Below are 16,504 nucleotides of genomic sequence, written 5' to 3'. Positions count from 1 at the left end.
GAGAATTTTCACAAATTACATCCAAGTTCCTCTAGAACGGGGGTTCTGACCATTTGGGGGCATGTCAGGACATTTGAGACTCTGATCAAAATTATGACTCCTTCCCCTTGGGAAAAAAATGTGCATACAAATACATCCTCTCACATGAAACTTCCTTGGGGGAATCATGGGTCACAGCTTTAAAACCCACAAAACATACTTATTTCTCTAAGGACCCCAGCAATGACATGATGTCACAACAACACATAGTGTGCCATTGCACACTTTGTTTTTTTTTTTTTTTTTTTTTTAATTTTTACTTATTTATGATAGTCACACAGAGAGAGAGAGAGAGAGGCGCAGAGACATAGGCAGAGGGAGAAGCAGGCTCCATGCACCAGGAGCCCGATATGGGATTCGATCCCGGGTTTCCAGGATCGCGCCCTGGGCCAAAAGCAGGCGCTAAACCACTGCGCCACCCAGGGATCCCTCCATTGCACACTTTGATGGGGAAAATTCCTCTCCTCAATCCTTGGCTTGTATTTCCTCAGCATGCCTGTTTCCACCACTGCTGGGAGCTCTACTGTGCTTCCTTCACCTTGGCATGTCAGTCCAGTGCCCACAACATCCCACACCCCCCCCTCCAGTAAGTATCAAGTAAATGTTAAGCGAATTTTTAGAAGGCCTCAACTGGAGGTATAGCACTCCCTCTGACTCACATTGCTTCCCCTCCTCGACTCTCACTTTCATCACCTATACTATTAAGTGGAAATCATACCACCACCAGCCCTGCTATGTGCAATAATACAAGTGAAAGCCATTTCTGATAGCAACAACAAGCACCTATTGTATGCAAACTCTGTTTTATGTACTTTACTCGTCTTCATTAATCCTCACAACTATCCTGGGAGGGTGGCCCTACACTATCTCCATTGAATGCAGGAGGAAGCTGGGCCCAAAGAGATCTGGGGACTGACATAATCAGGCACAAGACTGGGATGCAAACACAGGCAACCAGTGCCCGCATCAGCCCTCCTGACCACTGTCCATTATGTCTCTTTCTAGACTAGGCGATGCCACACACATGTCAGAAACTGTTAGGACAAGAAGGCAAGATGGCCCTTTATTAACATAGCAGAGCTTGGGTAGAGGTGAATTTTGGAAGGCTCTATGGTAAGACCACTGGAAGAGCTCAGTGTTATGATCCCAACCAGTTGGCATCTCAAGCCACATTAACAAACCTGGCCTCCTCTGGTAGAGCCAGCCTGACCTGTGAGGTAGCTCTTCTGTGAATGAGAAACACCTGGCCTTTCCTCTTATGCTCCCCTGACATCCAGAACAGTGATTTCAGCCCTGGGTGGATGTGAGGCAGATATCAAGGAAGAGAAGCAGCAGCCTCAGGCTGGACCCTGGGGTAGGTTGGGTACCATAGAGTGGAGAGCCAAGGCTCCTTCTAAAATCTGTTAGATTCACCCAGACTTACTGTGGTGACCCTGTTAATACACCTGCAGGCCAGTTTGTGACTCACCTGCCTGTGGCCACTGAGCATGTGCCACACCATGCAAAGTCCTTTCTTTCCTGTTACAGACAAAAGACTTCCCTCCTCTGATCTTTAGTCAGAGAGTTCCTGCCTATAAAGTTTTCAAGCAGTCCATGCCCAGATGTACCTTGGATGGAATTCCAAATACTCCCTAAGGCCCAATCTTCACTGCCAAGCAGTCAAATGACTGCAGCTGATGTACAGGCTGGAGACAGAGCAGTGGCCAAGCCCCAAGCCTGGCCTCTCAGGACTCACAACACTGGTGGGCCACCCAGAAAATAATCTGGCACCTACAGAAAGTACGGAATGTGCTGTGATGAGGGAAATCTGGGCAACTGTTGGAGCACCAAAGAGGAAATGAATCTGGGCTGGGGGAAGAGTGGTATGCAGGGGCTTGCCTTTATCAGAACAAAAACCCCAGATACCATGCTGAGCTCCATGCTCAGTGCCTGCATGCTTTAGCTCAATTACTCTAAAACATCTAGAACTTGAGTAGAGCATCTTTGCCCACTGTTCTTCTCAGTCCTCCTCATCCTAGGGGGTTTCAATTTGAACATAACCTCTTTTAAGAGCCATTGGGACCTACCTTTCATCACCTACCCCCTCAGGTCCATCACAGTGTATGTCCTTCAGAGGGTGGCAATCTGCAGCCTTCCTTCCCCAAGTGTGGACTGCTGACCAGGATCATCTGGGGTCTTAGAAATACAGACTCTTCAGCTCCAGCCTGGATGAATCCTAAGCACTGTCCAGCTGCCCTGTCCAGCACGGTGCCCCTACCCCCATGTGGCTCCTATGCACTTGAAACACGGCTACTCTGAGCTGAGATCTACTATACATGTGAAACACATACTGGCTTTAGAAGACTTAGTGCAAAAAAGAACATGAAATATCTCGATAATTACTTTATACTGGCTACCTGTGGAAATAATATTTTGTATATTTCAGGTTAAATAAAATCTATTAAAATTTTATCTTTTTTTTTAAACGTGACTACTTTAAGGGTTTATATTACATGTATAGCTCACATTCTATTTCTGTCATATGAGGCTGCTTTAAAAATGTGAAAAGCTAGTCAAGGATAATGATCAGGAACCGGTGTTGGCAAACTATAGCAGACGGGTCAAATCAGGGCCAGTGGCACCTACGCCGGCACATGCTCTTTCATGGGGACACGGCTGCTCTTCCTCCTCATGCACTGTCGTGACAATTTCTGTGTTCCAAGGGCAGAATTAGGTAGGTGCGACAAAAACCGAATGGCTTGTAGAGCCTAAAATATTTACTACCTGGCCCTTTACAGGAAAAGTTTGTGGGCCGTACTCAAGAGCACTAGTTCCAGAGATGGACGGCCTGCCTCTCGATCAGGTCGCTACCACCTTTCAGTACATGAGGCTGGGCAAGATACTTCATGTCTGAGCCTCAGTGTCTGCATCTGAATCAGGGACAGGAGTACCAATTGTACAGAACAGTTATAATGATTCAATCAGTGGGTGTATGTGAAATTCTTTAAGGCTTTGTACCTACTAGGTTCTCAGTAAACATTAACCACCTTTGCTGTCACTACTAGCAATGATCACAGGCTATAATTAGACATTTTGTGTTTTGTTACCTTTTTTTTGTTGTTGTTGTTTATTTCAGAGAGAGAGAGAGAGCAAGAGCATAAGCAGACCGAGTGACAGGCAGAGGGAGAGGGAGAAGCAGGTTCCCTACTGAGTGGAGAGCCCGACATGGGGCTCAATCCCAGGACCCTGGGATCACAACCTGAACCAAAGGCAGATGCTCAATCGACTGAACCATCCAAGTGCCCCTGTTACCTTTGTTCTTATGCGTTGCTCTATCAGATTAAAAACCCCAGGGGAGCAGGGATATTTTCTCCATCTTGATCCAGCTATTTCACTGAGCGCAGTTTCTGGCGCATAGTAGAAATTCAGGAAGTATTAGTTACAGAGGCAAGTACTTTGCCTAAGGCTGCCTGATCAGTAAATTGCCAGGACTTGAACCTGGTTCCTTCTGTTCCTCAAACTCTTAACCTCTCCTGCCACCACCAAGTGTGGTCTCTAAACCAGCAGTCATTGTCACCCAGGAGCCTGCTAGAAATGCATATTCTTAAGCTCCATCCCAGGCCTGTTGAATCAAAAACCATTTTGACAAGATCCAAGAATGTCAAGAGATTCATCGACACACTTAAGTTTAGGAAGTGCCACTCTGGGCTATAATTCCCAGTTAAGACTCTCTTTCCCCTCAACAAAATAATTAATGTAGTATCAATCTTTCCACTGAGTCCCCTGTGGGGGCCCCCTAAGACCAGAGCTGATGATTTGTATTCACCCTACCGTGGGCCTGGGGGCATTTAGGTCCTGTGGTAAATGTCACTGCGCCATGTCAGAAAGTGCCCTTTCTCCTGCCAGGTTCAAACCACTGCAATGCTGGGGTGACCTCTCTGCAAAGAAATCTGCTTAACATTCCATACCAGCCTCTACTGACCAGGCTACAGGCTCTAGTGGATGCAGCGGGGTCTGAAAATCTACTCCTAAGTCATTTCCCTTGGGGTACCGACCTCAGTGAATTCCTTCCCCTCTGCATTTTACACACCAGCGGTTGCACCACCAAAATAAACAATCCATGCCACATTTAATAGCTCAGGCACCTTCCTCTTGAGTCTACAAATGAAAGCAAATCATCTCCTACCATATTAAAAAAAAATTAAAATTCTTTCCGCCCTGACTCTGGTTTTCTTACTTACTGTCCACGACTACATGCTCTTCACCTCACTATTTTCTTAGAAATGGTCCATTATGTGGCACTTCATTGGATGAGGGTGTTTAAAATTAGCACGGAATCTTACAGTGGGTTCCCATTTGTCACAGCAAGAAGTTTCAAATTGTGGCCATCAGATGAACACTTGAAATTAGCAGAAGACTGATTAGCATAATTCTTAAGGGTCTGAACTCTACACCCACAGATGGCCTCTGAGAGGACTGACGAGGCAGAAAGGAGATTAGGATAAATCTAATTAGCTAGGGGTGTTCCCGTCTCTCCAGTCAAGTAGTGAGGGATGGAGACAATGTGATGGATGGACAGATGGATCTAATGAAGCCCCATTACAGTCCTTCTGATTCCCACTCACAATGAGAGAACACATTACCCTGCTAATGGTTCTGGGAGCTAAGGCAGCCCGAGTTTGGTGCTGTGACCTCGAGAATGCATTTGAATTGCCTGCCCAGCTCTTTGCACATACCCACGGGATATAAATGAGCCCGAACACCCCATGCCTGCTGAGGTGCTGCCCCTGCCCATGGGCTGGAAGCACCCCTACTACCACCACCACCACCACTCCGCTCAGGGAGTGAGCCTACCTCCTGGCTCCTGGCTCCTGGCTCCAGGTGCTCAAGCTGGAGCCCCATAGCTTTTCTGCTCCTTCTGTTCTACGACTTGGACCTGTCCTAGGAGATGTGCTGTGGTTTGCACACGTTCCCAATGCTACATGCTGACACAGACTACTGTTGTTCTCTTCGCCAGGGGTGATGGCCACACGCTATCACCACTGCATGCTGATTAGGGACAGGGCCCTTTTCTTGAGGAGCTCATGCTCCAGTCACAGAGAGGTGAGAGAAGAGCAGCACGGTTCACAGGCTAGGTGCAAAGTGCTGGGAGGATGGGCTCTGACAGCTCAGAGAACGAGGCAGAAACAGCGGTGGTCTCTCAGGGGAAAGTCACGGCAAGAGGCAGGCCTCCACAGGATCTGGAGAAAGGCCCATCTCTCCCCTGGCTGACCTCAACCACCTCCTAAATGTCTCCTCGCTTCTACTCTTGAACTGCTATAGTCCAGCATCACTGAGAAGTCAGATCATGTGACTCTCTCCAGTAATAATCAGAGCTGACATTTACTGAGCGCTTACTGCATGCTCGGCACTTGATCTAAGCACATTTCATACATTATTTCACTTAATCTTTTTTTTTTTTTTCACTTAATCTTTGAAACAGCCCTGTGTGGTAGGTACTGGTATCATCCTTATATTACAGATGAGAAAATGGCAGCACGAAGAGGTTGTCTGGTCCAGCAAGTATCAGAACTGATAGAAAATTTCGGGCATCCTTTCTCTAGAGTTCAGATTCTAAAGCCCAGTAACTGGTGTTCTTTGGCCCCTTTCCTCCCATCACATATGGAATAAGATCTAAGCCCCCCTCTGACCTCATCTTGCTCTAATCTTTCCCATGCTCCCTGTACTCCAACCACATTCTCTAAGTACACCGAGTATGGTTCACCTCAGGTCCTCTGCATTTGTAGTGCCCTCTGTCTGGAAAGTGTTCCCACTTTCTCCTACCCAACCTGGAAACATCAACCTGACTCTGATTCTCAGCAATTTAATTGACTCCCTTCCCACCCAGGTGATCTCATTCAAAGCCATGGCTCCAAACATCATCTCTGTGGCTCCCAAATTTGTTTCTAGCCTGGAACTCTCTAATGAGTTCCAACCCTGTGTATCAACAGGTTTTCTGATGATTGCTCTTGCATGTACAGCGAAAACTTCCTATTTCTTATAACCAAAGGAGAACACCTAACTTGTAGCCTCCCTACCCTATGTCTGTGTCAGTCTTTCCAGGAAATATCACTAGTCATCCAGCTGGTTACTCAAGCCAAATACTAGGAATTCTTAGTCTCTAAGTCCTCATAGTCAACTCTATTAACAAAATCGACCAGCTGTATTTCTTTCTTTTTTTTTTTTTTAAGATTTATTTATTTGAGAGAGAGACAGAGAGCAAGGGGGAGGAACAGAGGGAGAGGGAGAAGCTGACTCCCCACTGAGCAGGGAGCCTGATGCAAGGCTTGATCTCAGGGCCCCAGGATCATGATCTGAGCTGAAGGCAGATGCCTGACTGCTTGAGCCACCCAGGTGCCCTCAACCTCCCGTATTTCGGAGTCATACTGCCAAATGGGCTACTTCTCTTCACCTCCACTGTACTATGATCTATCATAAACCACTGTGATAACTTCCTAATTGGCCCCCTGGCTTACACCTTCACCTTCTTTCAACCCAGCCAGAGGGATCCTTATACAACTTCGGTCTTGACATTTCCTCCTCTAAGACCCTACAACTCTAACTGGTAAGACCTCTGGGCTGCCGCCTGCTTGTATAACCACAGCTCCTTCTACTTGTTCACCAGTGCTCTGGGCTCACTGGCCCCCTTTCCATCTCCTGAGCATGCTGAGCTCATCTTAGACCCATGGCTTTTGCCATCACTATTTACTCTGCTTAGAAAATTCTCTGTGCCTTTTTCCGTTGGTTATCAGCTGCAAAGTTCTCTCCTTGGCAAAGCTTTTCTGATACCTCTATCTAGATTCATTTGCTCCAACACTGTTGGAGTTGCATCCAACATTTGCATGTTTACTTGTTTTTGTCTGTCTTGCCCACAAGGGTAATTTCTTTGAGGACCTGGAATGAGCTAGATTGTTCACCACAGTATCCTCCTGGTGCCCAGAACTTTAAGGCGGTATCAAGAGTATTTGTCCAATAAAGAACACCATGTGATTACAAGCTAACAAAGTGCAAATGGAGGCTGTAAGATTGAAGACAGATGATGATGCTGAGACTCCCACAATCAGTGGAGATGGAGAGTGGATAAATAACCAAAGTAAAGGGAACTTCTAGAGACTGGGAAAAAGTCTAATGTGTTTCCTTTGTTGTAACTGTTACCTATGAGACCCTGGAGCTACATAGGTGAATAGACCACCACAGGCCCTGTCCTCACAGCGCTTATGTTGTTTAAACCCTTCGTCCCCATTTTAGGATAGGTCAGGGGGAAGCAATTTATATCTATCCATCTATCTATCATCTACCTATCTATCTGACATAAAGAGCCATATAGTAAATATTTTAGGCTCTGTAGGCATACAATTTGTGTCGCAAATACTAACTCTGCTGTTATAGGGCAAAAGTAGCTCCAGACAACACAAAATCATGGCTATGTTCAAATAAAACTTTGTTTACAAAAGCAAGCAAGCGGGTCTGATTTAGCATGTAGGCTATGATTTGATAAACCCTGGGACTGACTCTGCTTTAGTACGAAGTTCTTGGGGCCTATCACACAGAAAAGTAGGCTTTGGAATAACCAGGGTCTCTTATAGAAATATCTAGGTTCATTATTTACCTTAAATCCCCTCTAAAGCTCTTAAAAGACAGATTCAACCTGAGCAGTGGATCTGAAGTTCCTGTTAGTCTTTGTGTCAGTCCATGAATCAACCAGCTTTTATAAGAAACTGCACAATCATATGGAGTTGAATGTGCTTACCCTGATGAAGAACAACTGAAAATGGCTAAGGACTCGCCAGCACTGGGAGACCGTAGGAGTCCCAGCATCTCCCCTGTTACAGAGGAGAGGGATGGGGACTCCTGCTTGGTCAAACTGATCCCAGGTTAAGCTAATAGCTTGGCATCACTATGACTTCAGTCAGGGAGAAAAGCTGTGGCCAAGTATGCAGGCCTTCATGAAGCATTTGCCATTTAGTTATTGGCTCATTAGCTTGGACATAAGAAAGGATTTCTAGAAAGAAGATGGCATCATTGTGTGCTATTCTTACTCTTGGGTGCTTTTGGAAACAACAGCTGTGATCAGAAAAGTAAATATTTTTCAGGGAAGAGGGATGGTTGCTCTGGATAGATACCAACAGCCAGGGTCCGGGAAGCTGCAGACGACAGGATCAAACCTTCAGGTACATAAGCCATTTCTGGACTATTGCCACAGCTCGCCTTTGTGGTGGTTGTCTGCCTGGTTTCCAGGGAGCCTTCAATTAGGCTACTGAGCTGAGCTGATTTAGACCTGTGCACTGAATTGGCTCCATTACCAGTAACACAAATAAGTCTTTCGTTACAGGGGGAAGGCACAGAGAGTATGTTTGAGGGCTTCACTTCATGAAAACACCCTTTTTTTCAGAACGCCAGTTTCCTATGTATAGGAACTAACTCGAATGTCCAAGTAACATTAACATTAATACAGTATATCAAGAAAGCCTCAATATACTGAACCCGGCACACTTGCTTCAATACCAAAAAGCCTCAAGTCAGTGTGCCTCTCCCAAGAGGGCAACTTCCCTAATTGCTTTTCCTCTACCTCTGTTTCAATTGGAGCTGGAGTGCACAACAGGGCCCATGACCCTCACTCGACCAGCACAGAACACATCTGTTCAGTTGCTTACTGTGCTCCCAGCACTTAGCACTGTTCAAATAAATATGTGAAGAATAAACAAAGGTAGGGAAAAATCCCATCCCATCAGAGTACAGAAATTCTGAAATGCATGATCACTCTATAATGCCCATCTCTATAGAAAGAGGAATAAAATCAACTTTCATGGAGATACTCTTATGCAGCAGGCACCATGTCACTGAATGTCCTCAGCATCCCTGAAAAGTATGGGCTTTTGACCAATATTTCATGGACCCTCTTACCACTTCCAATGGAGATACCATCACTCACACACATGTTATGGTGGGGATTCACTGAGATAGAGTATATATATAAAGTCTTTATCCAGCCTACGATGTGATACATAAGTGTTCTGTAGATGGCAACTGTAGGGATTATTATTGCTTGTCCTGTTACAGATGAAGAAATAGAGATTGAGTAGGTTGCAGTGATCAATCCAAGATACAAAATGTGTCACAATTGGGATTTGGACCAAATGTGTCTAGTTCTTTCTCTATTTACAGGAAGGAATAAGAAAAGTATACTGGTTCCACCTCCCTCTGTTCTTTGCCCTCTTAGCTTTAACCCCAGGAAATCCAGATCTACCTCAAGATTCCTACAAATTCTACTCTGAGCGCTTCAGAGACGATCAGAAAATGGATTACATACCTATTTTATTTTCTATGCTAGGTCTCTATGATATGGTATAAAGATAATTCTTTGTATGACAGAATACAGATCTCTTCCTCTAAAAAGTCCTTCCTATACTGAATGGATGTTCTGATAGTTAAGCCAATTTCTACTTCCCAGGTAAAGACACTTAGGATCTTCAAGGCATTTGGTGGGCCCCATTCTCTGGGTGGTGAGCAGAGCCTGACCTAGAATGGAATATAGCATTACCCCTTCCACGGGTCACAAACATACAGCCAAAGGTCTTCAAAATGTATGGGCAGCCTTGGAAAATAAAATCATTTCAAGGCATGTGATTAACAAGCCAGAAAGGCCAAAGTACTTGACAAAAAGGATGAGGCATTTCAGAAAGATAAGTCAAGATACATTTATGAGCTGAATGCATCCCTCAGCTTGCTTAGCTGTGCTACTTGGTTCATAAACCAGGGATTAAGTCAATTTTCATTTCAACTTTTTCTTTCACCTTTAAGCAACCCCTAAGGTTTCCAGAGAATTTTGTTTGACCTTTAGCTAAAGTTCAACCTCTACCAAGTTACCAATTTTGGATGGTCCCTGGGTGATCACTTAAGACAGATTTCACTATAATTCAAGGAAAGGATAATCCCTGGCCCAAGAGTTCACAAAGGAAGGAGTCTCAGTGGTCTCAGGGAGGGCAGAAGTTATGGATTCAGTCCTGCTAATGAATTTTAGTGATATTCTCATTGTGTGTTATTGATCAGTGAAGTCGGCCTGGATGCCTTTGCTGGACATTGAACCCAGGGTGTTTCTTTACCTTCTTCTGCTCCCAAATGAGGATTCTCCCCATGCTTTCTTGGAAGCTAAACCCTAGGAAAAAGATGCAGTCCATGAGAGGGGGTCCTTTGGGAGTTGTCACTTACTTCCAAGGTTATGATAGGAATGATAAGCCCATCAATGGACTTTGCTGCCCAAACCAAGTGGGATATCTTTAGTATAAGCACATGTGCTCCAGATCTGCCTATATCTCATACCCAGCTTTCAGAGACATCCTAGCAACACTTGGAGAGGCAATGTAGAGGGGAATAATGGAGAGAAAATCAGCCTTTTCCAATTTGTAGTGAAGAATAGGACTGTAAAGTTGTTTACTTCTCACATATCCTGACTTATTTTGTCTACCAGTCCTGCCTGATTCCTAAAGAAGTATATAAAAGTCTTTCACTATGCCTATATATTTAATCAGAGGAGTTTTTTCCTCAAATTTTTGTTTATGCAGTCAGCTCCTGGATTGTTGTGTGCATATCATGAAGACAGAGTTGCTCCTGTCCACAGAAGTGAAAACAGAGCCCCCGCCCCTGCCTGTTTGCATGAAAGTCAATTCATTCCTATCTGCAGACTCTACATTCATTAAATAAAGAAAAATTCAATGTCCATCTCATTAATGAATCAGAACAGAATGCGTAAGTCGTTTCTCTAACTTCCCAAACACTTGGAGAACATATGGGCACCTCTCAATATCTCAGTGGCCTGGAAACATGTTCATTTTAGAGGAAGGTCTCATAGCTTTCTGCAGACAGTTCAATACCATGATGCCTCGAATTCAGCTTCCTGCGTTCTTTCTTATTGATTGGCATACCTCAGGCTATTAGGTTTATGAACTAAATGATAATTTTTTGGGTGGGGGACGAGTATACAAGGAGATAAATGTTTCACAAATAGACTCAAAGCTTGCAGGCAGGAGACATGCAGTGATTTACAAAGTATTTCTCTTTCTGCCATTTTTCCCCCCAGGACAAAGTAATTATTGCTACCATCCTCTGAAAACAGAGATGCTTGTTTTCTGGGCAGGCTTGGAGTCTAGCCAAGGCAATGTGAAGACTCCTGGAATTTCAACACACATGCTGGGGTGCTGGGCTGTGTGAGCTCCTCCTGCTGATGTACCTGATCTGCCTGGAGAGTCAGCCCACAGCCTCTCCCTTCCTCATGGGGACCACTATGGCAGCCCTGGGTGTTTGAGAGTACGGGGCTTGTTTACAGCTACTGCCTCTTCCAACTGGCTTCCTGGCCTTGGTCTAACCCCAATCCTGGAAAACTCAGAGTAAGTGGTGCCCCCAACCTTCAAACTCTCTCCCTCCCCCAACTCACCCACCTGTACTGCAGATAATAGTGTCCTGATAAAAGTACCTGCCCCTCCATAGCCTTCTTTCTCTGTCCTCATGCAACACTTTCTGACATTCCCATTGTCCTGTCAGAGTTTCTCAAACTCAGACATTATTGATATTTTCAGACTTGGTTAATTCTCAGTTGTGGGAGGTGGTTTTGAGCATTTTAGAATGTTTAGCAGCATCCTTGGTCTCTACCTACCCACTGTGGCTAGCATACCCCTCCTTACCACTTGTGACATCCAGAAATGTCTCCATACATTGCCAAATGTCCCCTGGGCATAAAATTATCCCAGTTAAAACCAGTGCCTTTCCACAAATGAGAAATAATGGGAGAAACTGAGAACTTCCCCACCCCCATAAGGAAACGAAAGGGACTCCATCATTATCAAATCTCAGGCCTGGTTTGCGAGACCTCACTGCTGAGGAATCTCAATGGTCCAGAGACCCAAAAACAGGATGTAGGGAGAAGGTCTGGGGAGGGCAGTAGGGGTGAGTTGAGAGAGAATGGATTCTTGGCCAAAACCTGGTTAAGAACAGCTGGACTGACCTGGCTCTCCCTAAAGATCTAGAGCCATATCATTTAGAAAACATTTCAAGTACATACTATGTCTTTTACCCAATCGATCAAGAAGCTTGATAGATTTTTTCCCCCTTCTCTCCCTCTCCACATTCACTCTACTAGTTTTTGCCACTATCTTCCTTGCCCTGGGTTCTTCCAGAGCCTTCATGCAAGTCCTTTCTTCCAGGTTTGATCATTATCCATCCTCAGCCCCCACCTCCTGCAGGTGCATGGGCTTTCTGAAATGCAAGGCAGATCAGGCCAGCCAGCCATTGGCTTACTTCCTCAGCTTTCTAACCTTTCAAGATAAAATCCAAACTCCGTAACAAGGCCTACGAAGCCACGCATTTCATTACCTCTGTCCCTGCATTACCTGCTACTCCATGTCTCCACTCTCTTGGACCTCTCATGGGACACATTCCTCTGTAGGGACACAGGTGGTTATAGGTAGTAGTCATGACCTTCAAGAATGCAGAATCTCATAGTGATTGTTTAGTTTCAATATCCCTTTCTCCTTGAGTTCTCTCCAGGAACATGCTGAGTTTGGTGTTCCTTTGTCCCTCACATTGCTCTAAGGCTTGACAATCTCCCATTTTGTACCAGAAAAGAACAGGCCTCAGGCTCAAACAACAGCATCCAGGTGAAATTTAATAACACCATTTTATTTTTTCATTATATTTACTTTTATAGTTGCCTTCTATTTATAGCACATTGTACTACTTTTCTGTTACAAGAATGTTATAATCTTGCTTTTCTCCATGACTGTTTTCAGGTGAGAAAGGAAGTTGATTTGAAGAAGCATCAATGGCAGTAGAAGTGGTTCCTAGATACGGCAGAGACTGTGATTAATGATTGATATTTGGGAAATGAGGAGTTGTTTGAATTTGGGCCTTGCTCTTTCATATCCCAGTCTTGCCTATCCCTCAGACAGGCTCAGAACAGGGAGAAGGCAGGGACAGGAAGAACAGGATTGCTTCTTGTAATTATTCATGTGCCCTTTGGAATTTGATGTAGTCGTCACCTCACCAAAATCTGAGTCAATGACCTACCCATGTGTACTGCTAGCACCCTGGACAGCACTCAAAGGCTCTGACATGGCACCCCTGAGCTCTGGGTCTACATCTCTTATGTTCACTGTGGTTTCCAGGGTCTGGTACAAAGGTTGGCAGAGACAAGATGCCAAATAAATATACCTTGGTTGGAGGAAGGAAATGGAGAGAAGCATAAAGTCCTTTTCAGCCAACTCTGGGCCTCACCAAGAGAAAGGCAAAATGAGGTGACCAGATAATCCATGTCAGTGAAGATGTTAATCTATTTCCCTGGATGACAGATACAGAAGACTTGATGATGTAAATTACTCCTTGTACAACTTCCATTTCCCCCTCCATTTTGAGCATCAGAATTTGACCTCCACTGGCCACTGAAACACTCTTGTGGCTTGGCTCAGTTGGATCTTGTAGATCCAACTTGTAGGGGAGCACAGCCAAGAATACACAGAAACCAACAAGACATAAGCTTGTGTGTCCCTAGTCTTGCTTTCTACTGGAGCTTTACCTTTACAAATCTGTAGTACTTGAAGGTATGTTTCCCTAGCCACTTCTGGATTGTAACAATTCCTTTTTCCTACTGACAAAATCTGATACTTAGCCTCAAGCACTTTCTTGCCGAGGAGAGAACTGTGTCAGACTTGTGACGTGTGATAAAATACTACAGTAACGTGGAATAATGCTTTGAAATGTTGCCAGGGTGAGCATGCATGCAGAATGATTGAAATCGCCTGCAAATACAAATGGTAGCTCTGTGGCTCATCTGTAAGGAAAACTGAGATATTCTTTTCCCTCCTTTGCAATTTGCACTGCCTCTTGTTGGAAACTATGGAGATTACCCCACTGAAAGTAACTGCCATGTTTACTCCATGCACAATTTTTACTAATAAATACAATATCCCCATGTAGACATCCATCTTCTGAGGTTCCCAGGATACTCTAAGCTGTTCCATCGTTGCTGGTTTGAATGTCTCATTGAAGTAATCGCGTACCCAAATCCAAAAGCTTGTTACAGAATAGTGTGGAGGTCATTTGTGCAGTGCGGAGAATGACATCCACTTTGTCCACCTTAGATATTAAGACTGCATAACTGAAGGGGATTTAGTCCCCACTATCCCCCAACCACCATACATAATGGGAATTATCAGGGGATTGAGCTGTGTTAATTAGAAGAGCCACAAATGTGGGGCTTTTACTATATAGCAGACATTTTTCTCTCTTCCAGGTAAATAGTATACTATATAAAGAATAGAATTATCCTCATTTTGCTATTGAGAAAAAATGAGGCTCAGAAAGGATAATGCATTCAAGGTCTCATAGACATTAAGTGTCCCAGCCAGGACTGAACTCCAGGTCTGTGGGATTCCAAAGCTTGATTTTTTTTTTTCCCATGATGAACAATGTTGAACTAAAGCCAGAACCCTTCCTTCCATGACTTGTGGTCAAACCTTCACTATCTATGGGCTTTGAACATGATTTGTTGGTTGTCACGAACTCATAACTAGCAAGATACATGAACCAATGGGAGGATACTTACTCATGAAGAGTCAGTAGCATAATGAGAAATTTCTCAAGCACAAAAGATGACCCAGTAGTTGAAGAAGAAAATTCAAGCCTATTTCAAAGGCATTTGCCTCTTTATGAAAAGTGAAACCCCATTTTTATTTTCTGCAAAGGCACAGTAAGAGAATTAATTTACTATATACTGATTACTTCCCTTATTCTAAGATAATAATAGTTATCATGGATTAGGTACTTTCTACATGACAGAAATCACATGAAACCTCTGCACAAATGATAATATAATCCTTGCAACCCAGTAATAGAGGCACTACCATTACCCCCATTGGACAGGTGTGAGAACCGAGGTTCAGAGATTATGTATCTTACCAGGGTCAGTCAACTCAGTTGAGATACAAACCCAGGTTTTCTCATGGCCAATAGGAGTCATTTACATAAAAGTGGGGCATTTTGCCTTGATGGAACCATTTTAGCATCTATGGTTGTCGGTCACCTCCCCAGGGCTTCCTGAAAATACAGACACTGTATCCATGACTGAAAGTACTTTCCTTCCCACCTTACTGCCACTCTAGGCTCCAGGCAACTGGTCTTCTTTCAGGTGTTCAAATGGCTCCCTGGTACCCCAAAGCCTAGGTACTTGCTGCCCCCCAACTGGCTGCTGTCCTACCTTCAGAACTCAGTTCCAGAGCCATCTGTTGAGAGAAGCCTTGCCTGAACCCCAGACTTAGTAGCCTCCTTCATCCCAGATTGACCCTTTCCTTCAGAGCACTTCTCTGGGTTGGTCCATATTTGTTCAGCTGGATCAGTGCCTGGGTCTCCCACTAGACTCACATTTGTATTCCCAATACTCAGCCTTAGGTCTGGCTCAAAGGAGCCTCTCAAAACCTGTTGGTGGAAAAATTGGCATTGTGACCTACTAAGCACGGCTGCTTTCCTTTGTTGATAAGGTGCAAGAAGGGAGGATGGTAAGCCAATGTACGGAGGCTAGATCTCCTCTCTGTTTAACAAGTCACGTCTCAGAATCATGTGCTTTGCTGAGTTAATTTTTATGTTTTTTCCCTCATCTCCAAACAACAAGTCATCTTGCAGATCAATGCCTGAGACTAAAGAGACTTATGGAATGTTAAGATTATGCACATAAATGTACCAACTATGACAGCCACGCTAAGAAGAATAGTAATATTGTGTCGAGCGATAGTTTATCAACCTTTGCCACTTACAAAATTCACAGCCAATTTAATTAAAAATATAACAGCTCTGAAAGCTGCTAAAATGAGTATGACAACAATCAATCATTTTGTAATAGTGTTGAAGATCCATTAAGGACGTTGAACTGGATGCCAACTTTTTTTTAAGCCCAGATAGTAGGGGCATTTCATTCTGCACAATTAATGTCACTGCATTAAAATATTGACTATCTATAAAGAAGAAAATACCAAACATCTTTATAACCCACATTTTTTATGGGCAAAACTTGCTTAGAAAGGTGCTTTGAATTTATTTGTTATAAGCTGCACATTTCACATTCAGAAAATTAAAATGGTTTTCTACTGACTAACTCATTTAATCATTTAGTTGATTTAATGAAAAACACTATGCATTTTTCTCTTTCTCCTGCTAAGATTAATACTTTCTGTTCATTAGCAATCAAATATTGCAGGAAGGTTTACATCTTATTCTCACTTAACTTGCTGCCTTTTATTTCAAAAAATCCTAATAGAATTTAAATAGTATCTTTTAAATCACTTGGAAATTTTTCTCTTCGTAACTCACTTTGTCTTGTGGAAGACACAGTGCTAGCTGTGACACTGAGACATTCATCCCCAACTTCCTTTTCCAGTCTTTATTTCCTCGGGGAAAGAGAGAAGCA

General features: G+C 43.9%; 1 protein-coding gene across 22 annotated transcripts in view; it reads right to left on the bottom strand.

The window, feature by feature from the left end:
- FHIT (fragile histidine triad diadenosine triphosphatase) overlaps positions 1-16,504 on the bottom strand; it is a 1,386,045-nt gene that overhangs the window by 44,453 nt on the left and 1,325,088 nt on the right. Inside the window, exon 6 of one of the 22 annotated variants that reach the window (XM_072785572.1) lies at positions 10,161-10,213. The exons of the other annotated variants lie outside the window; for them this stretch is intronic. Within the exon in view, the coding sequence (XP_072641673.1) occupies positions 10,161-10,213 (53 nt within the window). The remainder of the gene's footprint in view (positions 1-10,160; positions 10,214-16,504) is intronic. 22 annotated transcript variants of the gene reach the window in all.

Source organism: Canis lupus, chromosome 19 (assembly GCF_048164855.1).
Source record: "Canis lupus baileyi chromosome 19, mCanLup2.hap1, whole genome shotgun sequence".
NCBI classification, from domain to species: domain Eukaryota; kingdom Metazoa; phylum Chordata; class Mammalia; order Carnivora; family Canidae; genus Canis; species Canis lupus.
Note: the sequence above shows the minus strand (reverse complement) of the source record. Positions and strands in the feature narration are given on the sequence as shown.